Source organism: Aythya ferina (assembly GCF_964211825.1).
Source record: "Aythya ferina genome assembly, chromosome: 1".
Classification (NCBI taxonomy): Eukaryota; Metazoa; Chordata; class Aves; order Anseriformes; family Anatidae; genus Aythya; species Aythya ferina.
In genome coordinates, this window is record NC_140296.1 from 28915035 (window position 1) to 28934809 (window position 19775).

The 19775-nt window shown below is 47.8% G+C and overlaps 1 protein-coding gene across 3 annotated transcripts; it reads right to left on the reverse strand.

The window, feature by feature from the left end:
- Positions 1–585: 585 nt before the first annotated feature.
- On the reverse strand, positions 586–18741 carry PHF11 (PHD finger protein 11). Of its 3 annotated transcripts, none has more exons than XM_084505205.1 (12): positions 18641–18741; positions 16331–16465; positions 15673–15780; positions 14049–14184; positions 12478–12585; positions 10660–10793; positions 8576–8622; positions 6496–6554; positions 5554–5620; positions 4416–4538; positions 3485–3556; positions 586–1478 (listed from the first exon to the last, which is right to left on the reverse strand). In XM_084505205.1, exons 4-12 carry the CDS (start codon positions 14154–14156, stop codon positions 1339–1341), a joined length of 858 nt encoding a protein of 285 aa, XP_084361331.1. In that variant the 5' UTR covers positions 14157–14184; positions 15673–15780; positions 16331–16465; positions 18641–18741; the 3' UTR covers positions 586–1338. The 3 variants fall into 3 exon arrangements, with proteins under 3 accessions (XP_084361331.1, XP_084361332.1, XP_084361333.1); XM_084505206.1 differs by having other exon boundaries at positions 16331–16462; positions 18641–18703; XM_084505207.1 differs by lacking the exon at positions 18641–18741 and adding an exon at positions 16893–18067.
- Positions 18742–19775: the final 1034 nt, after the last annotated feature.

Consider the following 19775-nt stretch of genomic DNA (forward strand, 5'->3'; position numbering starts at 1 on the left):
CAACCTTATTTGTAGGCACTAATGTAGTCCCGAGGGTTTTACAGTCTGTATCTGGTTGCTTTATGCTGAGTCCATATGTGAAATGCTGAGCCCGTAACCTCACAGTGACTACATAAATGTACCTGCTACTCTTTTTGTTCTTTAAAGGTGTCACATATTCCCCCAAATGCAGGGTAGAACAGAGAACTAGAACTTAAAGTGTAAAGTTTAGGATGGGATTAACCACAGATCTGCTGCTTCTTCTTGCAGAGCCTGGAGTTCTGCAGCGCTGATAGAGGCCAGGGATCTCCTACTGCATGACAGTAAGAGCTCAGCCAAGGAGCATGTGAAGAAATGCTTCCACATGTGTCAGAAATTGTTTTTAATAAACAACTTGTTCTGGACTGCAAGCTCTAGACTAAAGGTCTGGATAGTGAGGGGGGCAAGGGGAAGAGCAAAGTATGCAAATGTCCTTGTCAGTAATCCAGATTGCTGCAGCATGAAGGGAAAAAGAATTGGTCTAAGTCATGTGAGCTTTTACTTCATTCCCATATTGGTGAATTTACATCTTGGTTTCCTAATAACAGACAGTCCTAAAGACACAGCTTTCTTAAAAAAGTTTTATTAAGTTACCCTTTTGTAGCTAAACAATGCTTTTCTGTATTCAAATACTTTTAATATAGTAGCTTTTCAGCTAAAACACAGAAGTTACAGCCTTCCTTAATGGAGAAAGGAAGAGACAGTCCCTCTGATTGAAATCCGTTTCCATTTTGGTTGGAGCATGGCAGCCAGCCCTTGCCGGCCTGCTTGCAAACACCATTTTACCCTTGTCATTACAGCAGCTCTAAGTCCTCATTGACTGCTTCATGTATGCTCAATTTAAAAAAAACTCCTCTTTCTAATTCAGAAGGTGTCTTTGAGTGCAACTTCTGCTAATTTATCTTCTTTGGCAAGCCAAAGCAGCACTGTGGTTCTTAAAACAGCACCGTCTGTATGCAGACAGTGATGCAGCCACCTCCCACAGGCAGAAGAGGGCTGCTGCAAGTAAAGTGACTTCAAAGTGTGTTCTCTGGCAGCTGATGCTCCCTTGTCTTTGAGGAAAGAAAGTCCTGGGGGAAGGGGTTCTCTTCAGCTTCAAAAGAGCTAAATTTGGTGTATATCCACAATAAAATTTAAAGAAAGGGACAACTTAAAGTTATTGCAACAGTGAGGTATAAAAAATGAGTAAAACACCCAGTCTTTGCTTGTGTCCCTAACTTTGGGGAGGAAAGGAAATCACTTACACACTGACCTGACGTGCTCTATGTTTTCTATCCTTAGAAAATTCTCAGTATTGACACCATTACAGAGAGCCACGGGTTATTCAGACGCTGTACTGGAGGTACTGGCAGCGCTCTCCTGGGGGGGAAGGACGGCTTCTTTTAAATCCTGCAGTAGCTCAATCTGGTGATCCAGTCGTTTCCTGCTTTCCAGAAGTTCCTGGATTTTTTCCTCTGTCCCTATTACAGGAAAAAAAAGGGATAAAAGCTTTTATTTATTTTTATATGCAAATATTCAGAAGCCAAATCCTCAGCTTCACATTCTGCGCCCTTGTCTCTTCACTAACACGTGGGGAGACAAAGAATTGAAGTGGCAAAAGAAAACACAGGCTGGAAGTCACAGAGGCACAGCATTTGTTTTCCATCCTACTGTATCTCAAAACCAGCTGCGTTACAATGTTAGCCACCAAATAAAAAGCTACAAGCCAGTTCATTGCGTTCCTAACAACTTTTCAGAGCACACAGCACAGAACACTTTCCATAAACATGCATTTTACATGTTTTAAATTAACGTCCCTGAAGTACATAAAGCAAATTTAGAAGCCCAATGGATTTTAGTCAACCAAATGTTAAGCTTAAAAAGGGACGGTTTGGACAACAGAAGTCACCAGCTAGTTTCTCAAAAACACGATTTAGGAGCATTTAAGGCACCTGTTTCTGGCTAGGTGCTAGAAGTGAGAGATGGAGAAAATATCTTGGAGAAAAACAAACAACTGTGAGCACTGCGTTACTGTGTTCAACTTAGGGGTGAAGCACAGGTGGAAGCCCTCAGCTCCAGTTCTCTCATTCCAAAGGGATATGGCAAAAACAGAAATAGCCCAGAGAAAGCGCTCAGTGATGAGAACGAGTGGCATACGGGAGTGCTTCCCCAAGAAGGCAGGTAACAGACTGGAGACCTTTCACATCGCTGAAGAGAGAACCTAAAGGGAGAGAATGCCTGTTTCTAGTATCTGTAGGAGTCCTGCAGGATTTAGTCCCAGACTTTTATCTGCTGTGACATACGCTTAGAATACAGACTGGGGAGAAGGATGGGAGAGGTTGGCTCCTCCTGGGTAAGGTCTGGAACCAGCTTCAATGTGTTTTCAATATTGACCTTGAAATTAAAAGTAGCCTCAATTGTATCAGAGAAAAAGTGCGTGGTTCAGGAAGAACTGAGCTGGTGAAGCAGCAGGGAGCTGGAAGGGGGACAGCTTCCACACAGCAGAACCACAGGGCTGTACCCAGATGCCAGCACCAGAATTTCTCCTGTAAGCTGAGAGAAGGATGAAATAATCGATGCAGCTGTGCAAGAAGCAAGTGTGACCTAAGGTCGTGTCACACCAGGGATTACGAGCAGCCACGCATCAGTTCCCCTCCGATGAGGCACTGCCAGAACCTTGCACTGAGGGAACTGCAAACAGCAGCACTCCCACTCCAGAAGAGGAATTCAAAAGGAAGAACAGGAGACGAGGGAGGAGCCTGGCTTCCTGCAGGCAAGCAAAGAGGAAACGAGGGAACACAGCAAACACCAGCTTCGAGCACCGAACTTCAGTGTTAGCTGACTTGCTCCCACTTCCCTCTCTGAACAGCTATCAACCTTGTTCTAACTTCTGCTGAAAGTCAGAAAGGTGTAAGAAGAGATCCACCTGGCTGTAGTTGGGACATGACAACTAAAAAGTTGTAATGCTGCTTAAGCAGCTGAGGCTTGAGTTCATGCCCTACAGTTTCCTTCCGCTCTGGTGCTCCCCAGTGACTGCTCCTGCACGTTTCCATTGCTGCCTTTGAGCGTTCCCACCTCCCTTTCCAAAACCTATCAAAATTGCCTTCAGTTCCAGGCAAGCTCTGTTTGTAGTGCTCGATTGTAAAACGGTCACTTTGTGATCATTTAAAATTGTGAAGATCGTTCTGGGAGTTGATTTAAAACGATCTGAATGACAACACGGTCACTGGTGACAAGCATTCATGAGGGGAAAATCCTGTTAACGCAGCCCCACAGAAAGGGCTCTGGGGGTTGTGGTCCCAGCAAGCTGAACAGGAGCCAGCAGCGTGCCCTGGCAGCCAGGAGGGCCAAACGTACCCTGAGGTGCATCAGGCCCCTTCCACTTTGGGACATTCTATGGTTCTGTGATTTTATCCACATCCTCAGAACAACATCAATGCCCCAAACCATACCGAGCGCTGCTGTTCTGACAGCTCACCTCACGTACCTGAATGAATATTGGTCAGGATGTTTTCAAACAGTCCGCAGTCGAAGAGTGACATCACTGTCTCTTCATACTCTGGAAGAGGAGAGGATACCACAGAGTAAAGGTTTACAGAACACTCGAGTTCACGCACTGCCCAACGCTAAGTGCAGCACAAAACAGTAATTAATTACAGCAATTGCTCAAGGTTTTAAGATACCAAAGACACTCACGTCCGTATCACTTCTAGTTCTGTACAACTGTTTTCATGAGACACGGCTCTCAGTGTTTTACGTTCACTGCCACCCCAGATTTATGCCTCCGTTTCCTAAGTGAGGCATTTTGTGTTTCATCTCACTGGAAGCCCACAGAGTTTGCATGACCCTAAGAGGTTTGCCTAACGGTGAGGTGCTCCGAAACCCCAACGTGTCCTGGACTTCACTACTGCCCCTAGCACCGCGACACCTGAGCTGCTCACGACAGAGATTTGGCCAGGTGTGAGGTTTCACTTTCCATGCACGTGCTTCAGTTATTTGCCAAAATTAGCATTGCTTAACCAAAAGCAGTGTTCGTAACTGTGTAAAGCTGGGGGGACAACAGGAGAGGAAGGTTTGTTTCTTTTTTCTTTAATTACTTTGTTCTGAGAACAAAGTAGGATTATTATACAATCCTCCAAGAACAAAGTGTTTCATACAAACAGTTCCCAAAAAAAACAAATACAAGCTAACATTTGACATTGAAGTTTTAAGCAATCACCCAAAGTGCTGAAACATTCATACTCAAGGATTTTTCCCTCAAAAGAGCGCAGATTTAAACAGGCAGATGGTCCTTCCTTACAATCCAGATAAAAAAAACCCTTCCTGTTCTCTTTGTAACCCCTCCCTCCTTCAGAGCCTGAGAGCAGAGGTCTGTGTTTACGCCAGTGGCTAAAAGGTGGCTTCAGAAAGCCCCGTACCTGTTTCCGAAGTGTTGTCATCCATCAGCTTCTCCTGTGCCAAGTGCAGCGTGTCCAGCATTTCTTCAAAGATGTCATCCAGCAGCCCGGCTTGCTTGCATTTCCTGAGGAAGTCTATTCGGACTGGGAAAACAGAGCACACGCACTCTTAGGCACGAGGGGGCCCGAGCACAGCTGCGTGGGCTTCACCCACTCACTTCAGAAATTAAAACTTTGCCTCCCCAACTCCAAATGCATCACTCCTAAGGCACCTAATAACCCCTGGCGTGAAAAAGCAGGTGATTTGCTTTGCTTTTTTTTTTATTATTATTTTTCTTCTTCAGATCCTCTGGACCACACCATGGACTGAGCAGGCTAAAGGACAGAAAACAGAGCAAGAAGTGAGCCAATACTGGACTTGGTAAGAGAACTGAGGTTACGTTTACTGTGAGCGATCCAGGCATTAACCTCGTTTATTTCTGTAACCTTGTTACAGTCCATTTTATGGTGCTGCTTTGTCAGATTTTTATTGCTAAGGAAATGGGTATTTTTATTTCATCTCAGAACAGCAGCTCAGCGACAGGTTTCAGTAGGGAGCCCCTGTGGACCACTGTGGGAGTTCAGCGGGCTATCCAAAAGCAAAAAGCTGCCAGACTGCTCAGAGGAATCCACCAGCCTCCATTAAAAACAACATTTTTCAAGTTTTCTAAACTTCTGAGCAGCAGCGTAACTCTGAGCAGCAATTACAGCAGGACTTCGGGGTAACACACACTGCGGAGCTGAAGGATGGCTCGAGCAGTCGATCTCACTGTTACACGTTGTGTTAACCAACCTGCGCACGCCTGGGACTGAAAGGGAACACAAAACAGCAGGCAGGGGCAGCAGCAGCTGCAGCAGCGTTTACAAAGCCTGGTTCCTGCCCAGGGAGCCAGAAGGCTCTTGCTCAAGGCGCTCAGAACACCCTGCTGGGCAATTAAAACCCGCACCGCCGTTCTGCAAACCAGGCTCTTGCTCCCTTGCCAGAACACCAGGCCATTTGTCTCAGGGAAATGCTAAAAAGGGCCGTTTTCAACAGCAGTGCTCCCTAACACCCCCAAGCTCCGAGCATTGCCACAACAGGTCGCGGTATCACGCAGCTCATCCGGGAAGCCGGTCCCACCTTTGTGCCTGCTGTTTTTTCTTTTTAATATTCGTAGTCTGTTCTCTTCTGCTGTTTTGTCTGTGCTCTGGAAGAAAATCAAAACAACGCATTTTTGCATCCTAGGGACATTTCCTGCTCCATTTGCAGTGTCTTAACTCCACATCAGCAGAGAGAAAAAGCAGCCCGTATTTCTGTGAGTAAAGTCAGCTTCCCCACACGCTTAACAACACTCCTCTCCAGACATTCAGGATTTTAAAAAGGGAAGCAAAAATCATTTCAAAGCAAAATCTCCTCAGAAAAGCCCATCCTGAAGGGTATCGCCCTGCCCAATTACTATGACTGCCCTCACACCGTGTATGCAAACAGCACAGATGTTACCTGATGGCTGCTGCTAACTCCCAGCCTAAGTGACACCTAATTCTCCAGGCCAGATATAATACTAAAAATGATCTGAGAGGAGAGGAGGAATATTTCTCTCTTCCTTTGGATGGGATGCAGTCATTCTCTGCTGCTCCAAATCATACCTCGGTAACACAAATGATTCTTATCTCTACTACAAATCCCCGCCAGTGTAAGAGCTGCACCACTCGGACAAGGACAAGCAGTTTATCCTGCAGTGCCTAAACACACACGGAACCCCCCAGCTTCTTTATTTGCAGTGTTTGGCCTGATTTCCTCAAAAAAAGCTCCTTCTGGCATGTCAAGAGCACAGCCACTGCTTCAGAAGCTCCCATCACACTTGTGCCAGGCAGCCTGAGGGCAGCGCTGGCTCTGCCAGAAGCAGCTCGGAATGGCTTTGTTCTGACCAAACGACAAGATCAAAACCAGGCAGCTGCGAAGGAAAAGTCGCCGCCTCTGTGAGAAAGTCTCCTCCTTAATACACTGCCAAAAATACTTCACTGAAGCCCTTTGCTGTGGCAGATGTGGATTTGTTTTAGAGCTACCGAAATCCGGAGTTACCATTTGTTCCGTGATGGTGGAAGACTTCAGTGCGTGCCTTTTCCTCTTACTAGCTGCATCTGCAAACCAAGAGACAGCGAGGTCACTACACGTCAGCCTTAGGCCGACAATTTCACACAGCTCAAGCTCTCCCCTTCCCCAGCAGGCTACAGAGCTCAGGCACTTTGGGCAGCCACACAAGAATACATTTCGGCTTTCCCAAATCCCTGATTTTTCAGTGGAATCCACCTCATGTCCATCTAAGAAAACGGACAAGCCTGAATCACTAGGAAGCGCAAATCACCACAGCATTAGGATATCACTGCCTTTTGAACCCATTACAAAGCAAACCCCAGATTATAACGTAAGATTTTTGGCTGTGGCAGAGGGCACTGACCCTCCCTGGCAGCAGCAGCACCTCTGCATGGTAAGAACTTAAGGCAAAACGTGATAAATTCATGAAAGATGACTTTTCTCCCCGTCAATCCTTGTTTCTGTCAATACACTCTCAGAACTAAGGCTCCACAAGGAGTTATTTCAGGTGTCCCACAGGCATACAAGCGGCATTAATGTTTCTTTGCTACATCTACCTCGTGGATAACCTCAGGAGCTCCTCATAGGACGCGATTCTACTCGTGAGCTTTTATTATTTCAGCTACAAAGCCCTTTCATTGGCGTTGCATGGAGATCTCTGCTTTCAGTCTGCCCTCTATCCACACGCAGCCGGCTCCTTCCAACTCCGTAACTGGCGGCTGCTGACAATAGCTGCAGCACCCCAAGCAGAGAAGGAAAACTGGCAAGGAGCACGAGCCAGGGGGCAGAGAAAGCTGGAGAAGAGCACAGCCACCAAAAGCCAGAGGGTTTTAAATGCAGGGGGTTTGCACGCCCCCCTCCATGCCTTGGGTAATGCACAGAAAGTTAATTCCTGTTTAGAAATCACCTTAGGAATGGGATGTTACTGCGGGTACAGAAAAGGCTGTCACAACAAGTTCTTTTTTTCCCCTTTCTGTGAGGGTGAGGGAGCCAGTGCTTTACATTTGCTATTTTCATGGCCTGAAAGGAAATGGTAGGCTCCCAGAGCACCCAAAATAAAGCCGGGTGGCCTCTTTTGGAGCGAGCTAGGAACTGCTGGTGCAGGTATGGAGAACAAGGGGATGTTGTCTCGTAGCTTTCTCCAGGCTACCAGGGAAAACGTGCCCGGAGAGGCAGCCCTCTTACACCAGCTCCTGTTCCCACACAGCCCAGTCTTGGCTTAGCCTGCCCCAGGTGGTCTGCAGGGCTGGGCCAATTCCCTTCAGCTCATGTCACGTTGGAAACCAACAACCACCCCAGCTGGCCCTTAGGGGGTGTTAGGGTGGAGCCAGACCCCCAAAACGGTCAGCCAGAGTTGGTGTTACTGCTCAGCTGACTGAGCTAAATGCAATCTGGAAGCAAAGGCTCCTCTAGGACCCACCCCATTTCGAGCAGCCCCATTTGGCTAACTCAGACCCGAACCCCCGTGGTCAATTCGGTGATTCCCAGCTGCCTCAGTCAGCAAGCACCAGGACTGCCAAAGCAAACTGCATTTCTCCAGCAGAGGAAGCAAGCCTTAAGCAGGGAGCGCATAACCCTTCGGTTGCACTTAAAAAGCTCTTTGGGATCCTTCAGAATGAAAGGCTGGGTTTGCCACGTACCGCAGCGGGTACGGAAGATGCAAGTGTCAACATTTCAACACAACTGCAGGCACAAATCCCAGGGTGAGCACTCCTGTAACAGCCCTCGCTTTGCTAATTGCACCCCTCGTTAGCTTGAGCCTCCCGTTTCACACTCGTTTTTAAGAGCTGCTTGGGCCTACCTACAGAATAACTCCACAAAGGATCAGCTCCGTGTCAGGTTTGGAGGGGATTTGGGGATGCTCAAACACCAGCATTTCCTAGTTCAAAAACCCTTCTTGCTTTCTGCCCGTACCCCTGGATTTCAGCCAAACCCCTCCTGCAAGATTCGAAGTCCACCGCTCGATAGAAGGGTGGAATAACATTTGTTTTGTTCAAATAAGTTACCAACGGTAGGATACAAACTTTTAAAACAGTTAAAAATCAAGGAAGCCATCAAAGAAACTCACCATAGTGATTGGTCCTATTGCCTGGGTCATGTTTTGGGCAGAACACTCTACAATTTAAGTTCGGTTTTAAGAAAAAGAGAGACAGGATTAATAAATACGTAAACAGAGTAACGCTGACTGATTTCAACAAATATTTTCCCCTCCATTCAGTAAATGTAAATCGGAAGATGGTCTAAAAAACTCTCAGGGCGGTTGTTCAGCATTACCCACTTGGGAGAGCACCCGCTGCGAAGCCTCACACATGCACGAGCTCCTGGTTTTACTTTGGGAGCCTCAGTGGGCTCGGAACTGGTAATTCAAAGCTTTGGTGTTCAATTTTGTTTGGTGTTCTGCTGTGTTTGGATGGTGTAAATCACATCAGGTGCATTTTGGCTGCCAAACACCAGGACAGCGTTTGATCTGTGGTACTCTGATCTCATTCAGTAACTTGTTTCAATTAATGCTGTCAAGATAAAATCTCCGAGTACTCTATACACGATATGGGAATATTTCCTCCTTTTTTTAGGAGAGCGATTTGAATTTCTTGGAAGAGGTAAAATGCAACAAACAGAGCTGGAAATCCTCCCTGTCTTTGGATACTGTAATGTGTAGAGAACATAAACCAGCTTCTCTAAGATGCCTTTCTTACAGAAGGATCCCAAATCACTTTTTAAACAGAATTGCCTTGTCAAGAGTGTGGTTTAGTTGATCTCTTCATTACCAATCTCTATTTGCCAAGACTAAAGCTCAAGTGTTTAGAAGCAGTTTATAAAGGGAACGGCATTTTTGTTAAAAAAATAGAAGTGCTGGCCTTACAAAAGTAGTCTATTTCCTTGACAAACCAGTGGTTTCTGCATTAAATTCATTTTGATGCATGAAAAAGATATATAAATGCTTAAGAATTTAGTCAGAAAACTCCATACTGGAGGCACATTACTTACATACCTGAATTTCTGGTTTCCCTACCATAATTTTTGAGAGGTGGCACTGGAAATGGTGCTCGTTTCCCCACCTGTGCTATGACCTGCCTTTTGCAAAGCACTGCACGCCTTCTCCTTTTTATTCCGCTGTTTGCTCTGATAACCACTGCTGCTGATCTCAGTGATGGCAATTCATTTAAAAACACCCACTCTCCCCCACAGAAGGAATTCTCTTTCTTTTAGATACGCTTAAGCCCAAGGTGTTCCTAAAGCACTACGATGAGTCCTTTATTCTGCGATCACTCAAGTTCCTGCCTTTCCATCTACTCTCTTTCAGCTTTGCAGGCTCCAGGGAACTCTACAAACACTCACTGAACACATCCTCCTACAGAGCTGGCCCTACATCCCTACAGAAAGATCTGTTCATTTCAGAGTGAGAGCCCTACCAAAGCAGCCAAGACTTTTAAGAGCTTTGGGTACAAAAGAGCCCATCTTGGGCTAAAGATTTGACAGTCTACCAGATTAATCTAAGACTAACGTAGCTCGTGACCTCTCTGGCCTTACCCAGCAGTGAATGCTCTGGGTTGTGTCTATGGGCCTCAGACCTTTCCTCTAACTTCCTCGTTCCTTTTGGAGTCCTACTTTCTCAACCCCTTTCCCCTGCAGATTATCATTCCTTCCTCTGAACAACTTTTTCCGTCTGCTATCAGCAATGTAAGCAGTCCGAGGGCAGGAAATTTACTTAAAATCTGTTTAATGGTGTTAATGCTAGCAACGTACTTGAAATGTAAGATCTTGGATGGGAATACAGACTTCTCTGCTAGCACGTGGATGGGAAGTTGCTAGCATTGGTCTAACATGAACAGATCCAGAAGCACGACGGCCTGATCTGTGCTGAGAGCACCTTTACTGAAGCTTCTGAGGCAAAAGAAATTGAGAATTTGAATCATTCATTTGAAGTTTAATAAAAATCTTTCTCCTTGAAGACTAGCTAGGTGGCCAGTAAAGCCAGGCTTCCTCAGTTTTGGTCTAGTGGTCTTTCAGCTCAGTCTCTTCAACGCTTGGAAGAGAACCTATTTCTTTTCTAAAAATAAGGAGTTAAAAAATTGACAGTTTAAGTCTCTCTTCCTAGCAATAAAACCAAAACCGGGAGGATAATGGGTTAGAAAAGACTTGGCTAAGTACCGGTAGACTCCGTTCACTTCGTCGGTTTCTATCGCTGCGTCGTCGCAGAGCGCGCAGAAGTAGTGGTAGCTCCTGCGACAGGCCCTCTCCTCGCACCCCACCGTGGCTCCTTTCTTGCGGCAGAAGTTGCACACCTACGATAAAACGATGGTTAGCAGGCAAGCATCTCAAATAGCTACTGAAAAAACAAAAGGAGGCTTACAAAACAAGCGTAGGAAGATCAAATATTTCACCGTGAGCCTCCTCTGCGGAAGGCATCGGGCGGGTTCACAGCAGCAAACTCCCACCTCGTCCAGCGTTTCAGTCACCTTTCTGCTATTTTACCTCAATTTCCCAAATGAAGCAGGGCAAAGAGCCACGAGAGGGAACTGGGCGACTTTCATCTCTTATCCCAAGTTTGATCAAGTTATTCCAATGCCCGTTGGAGTGGGTGCTCGTCTTTATGTTCACGGAACCACAGAATGGCTGAGGTTGGAAGGGACCTCCAGAGATCATCAGGCACCTCTCCTGTTCCCCAAGACCTTTCCAAGATGACAGGCTTAGTGATAACGCCTGCCTGTTCCCTCAGCACCCTCGGGTACATCTCACCCAGGCCAATAGATCTGTGGGTGTGTAGCTCGCCCAAATAACCTCTAGCCCAATCCTCTTCAACCAGGGGAAAGTCTTCTCTCCAGATTGTTTCTCGTTTCTGGGCTCAGCAGTGCATGGGGGCAGCCTTAGCAGCAAAGACCGAAGCAAAGAAGGCATTCGGTAACCCCAGCTTCTCTGTATCTGCTGTCACCCGCCTCATGTAGCAGCACACTCACGTTTTTCTTAGTCTCCCTTTTGCTGCTGCTGTACTTGAAGAAGCCCTTCTTGTTGTCCTTGCTGTCTCCTGCTAAATTTAATTCTAACCAGGCCTTGGCCTTCCTCATTGCATCCCTGCATTCTCTGACAGCGTTCCCCTATGCCACCCAAGCGGTCTGTCCCTTCTTCCCCATCACGTCCACTTTCTTCTTCAGTTTTCCCCAAGAGCTCCTTGCCCATCCACACAGCCCTCCTTGCTCAGCTTCTTTCTCGTAGGGACGTGCTGATCCTGAGCTTGGAGGACGTTGTGCTGAGCCCCATCCCAGGGGATTGCCCGCAACCTTCCCGTTTCCAACTAGACCATCTCTGTGAGCGCCAGGAGCAGCAGCGCCCCTCTCCTTGCTGGCTCACCTACCTCCAGAATCACAAAATTATCTGCAGTGTTCGGCAGTGACCTCCTGGGCCGTTTGTTCTGAGCTGTGCTGTCTCCCCAGCAAATATCGGGGTGGTTCAAGACCCCCGTAACAACCAGGGCGTGGTTTTCCACAACTGCTTGTTTCCATGACTGTAAAACGTCCCCTAGATGAACTTCATAAAGAAAAGACTTCCATCCAGGAAGAAGGGGAGCCGAGTACAAAACCAACCAGAAAACCTCATATAAATAACCTCCCTTCTGCTAAAAAAAGAAGGTGTTTCCCTTCACACTTACAAAATGCATCATTTTGTTTCTGGCACTAGCTTAGTCTCTTTGGAAAGTCTCTTCTTACTCTTTTATCTTAGGAAAAAAGGGCCAGGAAAAAAATAATCCAATTAGCAACAACAACAAAAGAACTAAACTTCAATAAGTGTAACGTCCCATCAATGTTTGTAACTCTAAATCTGTAACTTCCAGATTTGTAACTTCCAAGTATTTTTCTGCTTTTCTTTTTTTTTTTCAAACATAAAACTGACCAAACAGCTCGGTACTGAAGGGTGGCAGGGTGCGTGCTACGGGGCAGGACTAAGTGCAGATTCTCAAAGAAACTGCCTTACCAGGCGCTTTCCTCTCTTGAGTTCGTTCAATACCGATTCCACGTCAAACCTGATGTCCAGATTCTCTGGGTTATACTCTTCAGATTCCACAAATCCTGAGGAAAATAGCTGGAGACAAAAAGACGACGTTAAGGATTAACAGAGAGACGTGGTCATCAATATATCACAGAGAAAAGAAGGGGAGGGCACATTTGGTCTTGCACATTTTCACGTAACCTGAAGCTGAACCAAGGAAAGGTGACGAGGTGAGAAGGTGAATTAGTAAAAAGTGTGAACAAAGAAAGCTCCAGGCTGCCCAGAGTAAGGCACAGCAGCTGCTTGGCTGACAAACCTCCACACCTTGAACAACTTCTATCAACTGGCAACCACAGTCTGCCTGCTCAGAAGGTGATAGCTGGGAGAAGCCAAACAGGGTGCTCGTCCTAAAGCAGGCACATTCATAAAGTTGTTGGGTTAAAAAAAAACAACAAACCAAACCAAGAGTTCCAACATTTAACCAAGTTTAGAGCCCTAATATAAAATATTTTCCAACAAAACAGCCAAGTAACGCAGTAAAATAGTCATGTTTTTGAAGGATTGTTGAATAATCTGAAGAAAAATAAGGATGTAAACATAAAACCCGTGAGGATAAGGCTGGAACAGTGAAAGCCAGAAAGGAGCAGACGCCCCTCCTGCACTAAGCAACTCTCCCTGAAGGGAGAATATGAGATCTGTAACTGGTTCTGCACACCAAGAGCCAGCTTCAGTAAAATGCCAGAACAAAGGAGAGGCATTTTGACAGCCAAATAAGCAAATATGTTCTAAAATCACTCAGAGCTTAACTGACTTTTTTATATGGTTCACTCAATTCAGTGTCTCACCGATTCCTACCGACTGCATTTGTCTAGATGTTGACCAGGAACAGGCAGAAGGAAACACCAGAGGTCAACACTTCAAGCTTCCACGGCTTTCCAGGTTGGTTTGGGTAACCAGCCTTTGAATTTAGAAGCCATTTTTCTGCCAGGTCATTATTTAGCTGAGTTTCCTACAGACATCAAGCACGTGCAACGCGCCCTTTTGCCCATCGTGACAATTCCACTCTCCCCCAGTACTTCGGTTTGCTGGGTACCCAGTGACACTGACAAAGAGAAATTTGTGAGGAGAAGCAAGTTTGTGCCTGTTTCAGGAAAGCGACTGGGCCTCATTCCAGCGCGAACCAGACCTGTAGGTCTGGATTCTTACCAGGTAACACACAATAGCCACTTTGGGCTGTTTGTACAACTATGAGGCAGCAATGAAAAGCATTTCACTTTCACAAATTTTGTGCACTTTACCACAAATCCAGTGTTATTGCCCTTGCCCCCTCTTGCCTAGCTACGTACCTATTTTTGTTGTTATGTTTGAAGCCAAACTTTCTGCAGTCAAGCTGCAGAATATCATGAAGACTATTTTATGTCTCAACCGAAACAAAAAAGGAGAGACCCAAAAAGCCATTGTCAAGTTACAAAAAAATCAACAGGCAGCGGAGACTTCCACTTTCGTGCTTCTCCGTTTCCTTTGCACAGTGACCAACCGAAAAAAAAACCACTCACCAAACAATCCCGATGAGCTGCAATGTTTTGCTCTTCGGCAATGTACATGATGGAGCCAGACTCCCCCTCCGAGCAGAACGCACACGTCCTTCTCACCATCTTCGCCATTATCTGGAAAGCACCTAGAGCAGGAAGGCTGGGAGGAAACACAAAGCGACTGACACCGTTGTCTTTTGCCAGGCAGGGTGAGCAGAGGAAAGCAGAGCTCGTGAGCTCTTGAGCTCGAGCTGCTCCTTCACCTGCAGCCCCTGAAGCCCGGTTCTTTGCAGCCAGGATGTGCAAAGCCTGCTCTTGGGACAAGAGGTGGTGGGAAACAGGCTCCCAGCAGTTAGAGCAAGGGGAAAAAGGGTTTGTTTGCCCTTGAAAAGTCACTGTGAGATACGTTCATCTGATTCGTGTCAGTATGGAACAGTGCTAGGGCTGCATGGTATGATGAATGTGACCTTCTGTCTTACATACCCGTGTATAATCACAAGTCTAAGAAAACCAGAATGGTTAATGTATAGAGTTCTTGTACCTTGCAAAGGAATATTTTAACAATTCGTGTCACTAGAGAGCAGTTCTGTCTGTCTCTGGGTCCTGCACTGGCAATTTAATTCTTCCACAGATGTGTCTCCCCCTCGTTATAGTCAATTTATCAAATCTTCAGAAATATTCCTCAAATCCATGAGCCTTTTGTTATTCCGAACTCTTATTCCTAACAGTTACGGCCTTTTTGCCTTCTTTGTGGTTGATTTAGCACTGCCGTAGATGTGACTGGAGTGTCCCTATGAATGGCCCATGGGGAATGTTTTAACAACACGTGGAGTGTCAGTAGAGAGCTATTTGTGTTTGTGTGCTCTTTCTTTGAAGTCTCTGATGTCTGGGGGTTTCAGAACAACTGCTAACAACTAGTGACTGTTACAGCTTCTGAACCGGACACTGTGCAAGCCCCTGATATCTGGCCAGGTGGCCAGGAGATTAAGGAGAAGAAAGAAAGAAGCCGAAGGACGGCTGGGAGACAAAACTTGCAGGGGACGCTGTGTAAGCTTCTGACGTGCTGCCAAGGAGTACAAAGGGGAAGGAGAAGAAAAAAAAACTGAGAGGAAGACTACGAGCCTTCAGCATGAAAGACCCCCAGAGACCCCCAGGGGGACCACCGGAGACTGATGCGCATGCTCCAGTAGGAGGGACTGGATCCCAGAAGCTAATTATAATAACACAGTTTTTTTTTCAGAAGTAGTAATGAATATGTATTAGCCTAGGAGCATAAAAATCAGCTACTTGATGTAACTGGTGTGCGTCCTGGTGGAGCGGAGACTCCCGACGCACCCAGCGCTGTTTGCTTACCTCTATTCTTTTAATAAATTGTAAACTTTGATTATAATCCTATTTCGGGACCAAGCGATTTATAACAGTCACTAACAAGTCATGGCAGAAGGCACAGAGCTAACAGAAGAACTGTCGAGCTTGTTCACCTCCATGCTCCAAGGACAGCCCCATGAGCAGGCCATCAAGTCATGCCCTCAACACAAAACTCCTACTTCGTTCCCAAAACAGCCTAAATGGACTGAAAAAGCCTTTAACCCCACCCCCCACCAGGAATTTAGGGCATCCCTCCACGCATTAATAGCAGAAGCTTTACTTTGTCTGTGGTTTCTGTGCAAGCCCACTGCAGAAATCTTCAGTTTCCCTCTCCCTCTAGGCGTGATACTCCAAACGCCGGAGACGTCACCTCTGACAGCCCAGAAGCCTGTGGGATAAGAGTAAGAAAAGTCTGTGTTTACTTTTAAGAAATAAGAAGATTTGGAGTTAAATTGCTGCTTCTCTGTCACTAGAGTAAGGCCCAAGTACAAGACAGGGAGGAAATCTCACAGCCCAGCAAATCTTGCACATATTTCTGTGGCTTTCAACAGCCAATTTCTGTCTTCCCTGGTTCCACCTCCCTTCCATAAAATGGAGGGGATGGTCTCAAGTGAGAACATCAGAGTGTAAGGGGATTTTTTTCCCCTGGCTCTGCCACAGAAACTTGACTTCATCTCAGGCAAGCCACTTTGCCTCCACACACATCTGTTTTTCCCCACATCCTTCTCTATCTTGTAAGCAAGGTGGGGTAGGGATCGATTTCCACAGTCCAATCTGAACAACGAGCATCATAACATCAGCCTCAAAGGTTAGGCATTAAATAAATGCAACAGAAACAAATGGAAGTGTACAGAAATATTAGAACTAGAGTGGGATAAGCCAGGGTTTGAATGGTTGGCCCCCCAGGTCGGGCAGAGCTCCCCACAGCAGGTCAGTACCTGGAATTGATGCATACATAGGCCCTGCTCAGGCCCAGTCAGAGGATCTGTCCCTGGGAAGCCGGTGAGGAAGGTGCTGAAGCTGGAGCCTGCAGTCCCTGGTGCTCTTCCAGGCTCTGCGGAGGAATCTTGCTGCTGAAAGATAACCAAGGACCAGGTCAAGGTCAACCCTTGGGTTACTCCAGGGCCTTTGCCAGGCCCCTGAAGCAACAGGACAGCTCTCGGCTGCTCCTCACTGCACAAGCAGCCAGCCTGAATCCAGTGCCCCATTCAGCTCAGTATCCTGCCCCCAACTGCACTTCTGCTTTGTCCCCGTGCTCTTCCCTAGGTTTCTGCTACTGATTACCATCAGGAATAGGATAAAGAGCTAAATGGGGCTGTGGATCCAGCTGGCTGCTCCTAAGTAAGGAGGGAAAGGCTAAGGGCATGGTTCCAGTTTCAGTTTAATTCCGTTTCGCCTGAATAACCACTCACTTGTTGACACCCCAGGTATGTGTGAGAAGGGACAAGAAATCATTGTTCCTCAATCAGCTCCTCCGGTAACACCCATTGTATCACAAACCTGTTATTCTGTCTCCTGCTGCCTCTTTTTCATGTTCAAGACTCTGAAACTATTTAGTTATTCCTTGTGCAGGAGCTGCTCCACATCTTTGATCACCTTCATCACTTTGCAGTCTCTTTTCTACTCCTGCAATAGCTCAAGAGCAGCTCTCTGTATTCATTTTTTTTTTTCTGAAAAATTCTTAATAATTCACATATCGGACTGCTTCTGGGCATGGAGCTGTCCCCGCCGTAGGACAAGGTATTGTAGACCTCAGACCTCTTTCCTGCATGGTATCTGACAGTCAGTACGGAGGGCAGCGTTACGTCTGTCGATCTGACACACTCATCGTCTTCCACTTATCAGTGCTGGATTTTCTCAGCCTTTATTTTACAGGCGAATGACTCAGAGTCCTGCTGCAACTTTCACACAAAGTAAGGCAACTAATTCATCTGTGAGAGCCACGGGCTCTTCCACTGCCCTCCGCTAATGGAGGAGGGGTTAAAGCTGTAAAACAGAAGGTGGAGGGGAAGCAGTCACGGCAATTAAGCAGCCACGTGTCTCAGGATGCTTCTCTAACCCTGTGCCATTTCCTACCAACACGCCCTGTCAGCCTTGCCACAATGGCAACCTGAGAGAAAGCAGTAAATGAAACAGAAAGTAAAAGGGGGATGAAAAAGAGTGACTGTGCAACTTCCAAGCACACCTTACTGAAACTTTACTAATTTGTTTAGCATTTCCTCTCCAGAATTGACTCTGAAAGCATCCTTGCAGGCTCACAAGCTCACATTATACAGGAGCCAGGGGCACAGATCACCCAACACCTCTGTAGCAGGGTGAGGAGAGCACAAGGATTTCAGAGTAAAACCACAGAAATCCATCTTCCCCTTCACCTTTTATTTGATACAGGGGGAATATTTTAATGGGTATAAGGCGTGAAAATGGTATTTTCTTTGAAAGGTAGACACGTGGTACGGATGACAGGAGGGCTCCTCACCAGCCCTCAGCTCTCACCCCTTCCAAGAGGCTGGGGGCTCCCAGCACTGGAGGGGGACTGCCTGAAGGGGAACTGGGAGCTCCCAGAAGGATGGAGGTTGTGCAGTATTTAAATAAAGCATGGTCTGCTGGGGCAGAATGGCTATGGAGCTGGTGAGGGGCCTGGAGCACAAGGCCTGTGAGGAGCGGCTGAGGGAGCTGGGGGTGTTTGGTCTGGGGAAGAGGAGGCTCAGGGGAGACCTCATTGCTCTCTGCAGCTGCCTGAAGGGAAGGGGTGGGGAGCTGGGGGTCGGCCTCTGCTCACAGTAACTAGTGATAGGACCAGAGGGAATGGCCTCAAGTTGTGCCAGGGGAGGTTCAGGTTGGCAATGAGGAGACATTTCTGCTCAGAAAGAGCAGTCAGGCACTGGGACGGGTTGCCCAGGGAGGTGGTGGGGTCACGGCCCCTGGGGGTGCTCAAGGAAAGGCTGGACGTGGTGCTTGGGGACATGGGTTAGTGGTGACACTGGTGGCAGGGGGACGGTTGGAGCAGGTGATCCGTTATTTGGGGCTCCATTCCCCCTCAGGGCTGCCGAGGGGGACAGCCCCCCCCCCCTCCCCCCCAGCCCCTCTCGGCCCCGCGCTCCCCTCAGGCAGCCGGGCTCGCCCACCGCCGCCCTGCGCGTGGGGGGGGGGGGGGTAGCGCTGCCGGGCATCCCCCCCCCGCAGGGCGTGGAGGCGCCCCCGTGCCCCCTTCCCTCCCCCCCCCCCCGCGGCTGCCCGGTGGTACTTACCGCGGGGGTTCAGGGCCGGCCCGCACCAGCGGCCGCTTCCGCGCGGGGGAGGGGGAAGGGAGGGGAAGCGGGCGGGCCCAGCCGGAGCGCCGCGCATGCGCGGTGCCGTGCCCGCGCTCGGCGGCGCGGTGGGAGGGGGTAGAACGGGGTGAGGCGGGTCACGTGGGCGGGGACGCGCTGGGGCCGCGGGTTCGAGTCCCGCCCCCGCCAGTCCCTGTGAGGGGGGTGAGGCCCCTTCCCTGCCTCCACCCCAAATCCTCCTCCTGAGGGCACAGGGCTGGCAGGGAGTCCCAAAGGTGGCTCCAGACAAGGAGACCCCACAACCTCCCTGGGCAGCCTGTCCCAGCGCTCCCTCACCGTGAGGTGAGGGAAGGGACGGAGCCTCTCTCCCTGTCGGGCACCTCTCAAGTTGAAGATAATCCACTACAAATTTCCCTTCCCTCCTTCCTCCTCACTATAAGGCCAGGATATTACACCTATCCAGCCCCTCTACCTTGAGATACAGGCCATGCTGCTGTTTGGTACGCTGCCCCACAGGCCAGGGAGCCAGTTTCAGCCCTGCTCTGGAGCCAGTAAACAAGGAAACCCACTGGCAAAATAAAAAACAAAACTGCTAATGGCTGAGCAAATAGCAACAGAAATTATATGTGATCAGCCATGCATGGCCTCCAGAGTATTCTAACAATGAGAAAATTCAAGCTTCTGAAATTCAGGAATTTAAGATGAATTCCAGCACCAGCTTAAACTCCCCTTCCTTTGCGCAAGGCTCCAATAATACTCAGAAGGCACACACCTGCCTTGCTCTTTTTCAGGAACATCATTATATGCGTGGCATTTCAGAATGTTAAGTGCCTGGTCCTGTGCTTGGGTCACAACAACCCCACACAGCAGCTTGGGGAAGGGTGGCTGGAAAGCTGCCCAGCAGAAAAACACTCACAGGGAAGTGACTGTCCCCTTGGATACAGCTCTGTTGAGGCAGCACCTTGAATATTGTGTGCAGTTTTGGGACCTTCGCTGGAATTTGGGACTTTTGGGACTCATCACTGCAGAAAGGCCCAGGAAAACATCAACTAACCCTTGCTCTGCACCGATCATGTTTCTCTTTCAGCCTATAAGGAAGCATGAGTTCCTCCAG

Excerpts from the sequence above, each read along its gene's own strand:
- PHF11 (XM_084505205.1), bottom strand. The coding sequence starts at position 14,156 with ATGGCGAAGATGGTGAGAAGGACGTGTGCGTTCTGCTCGGAGGGGGAG. Across the intron at positions 6,555-8,575 it reads CAATAGGACCAATCACTATG|ATGCAGCTAGTAAGAGGAAA; the intron begins GTGAGTTTCTTT and ends CTTGGTTTGCAG. Across the intron at positions 3,557-4,415 it reads TGACAACACTTCGGAAACAG|AGTATGAAGAGACAGTGATG; the intron begins GTACGGGGCTTT and ends CTCCTCTTCCAG.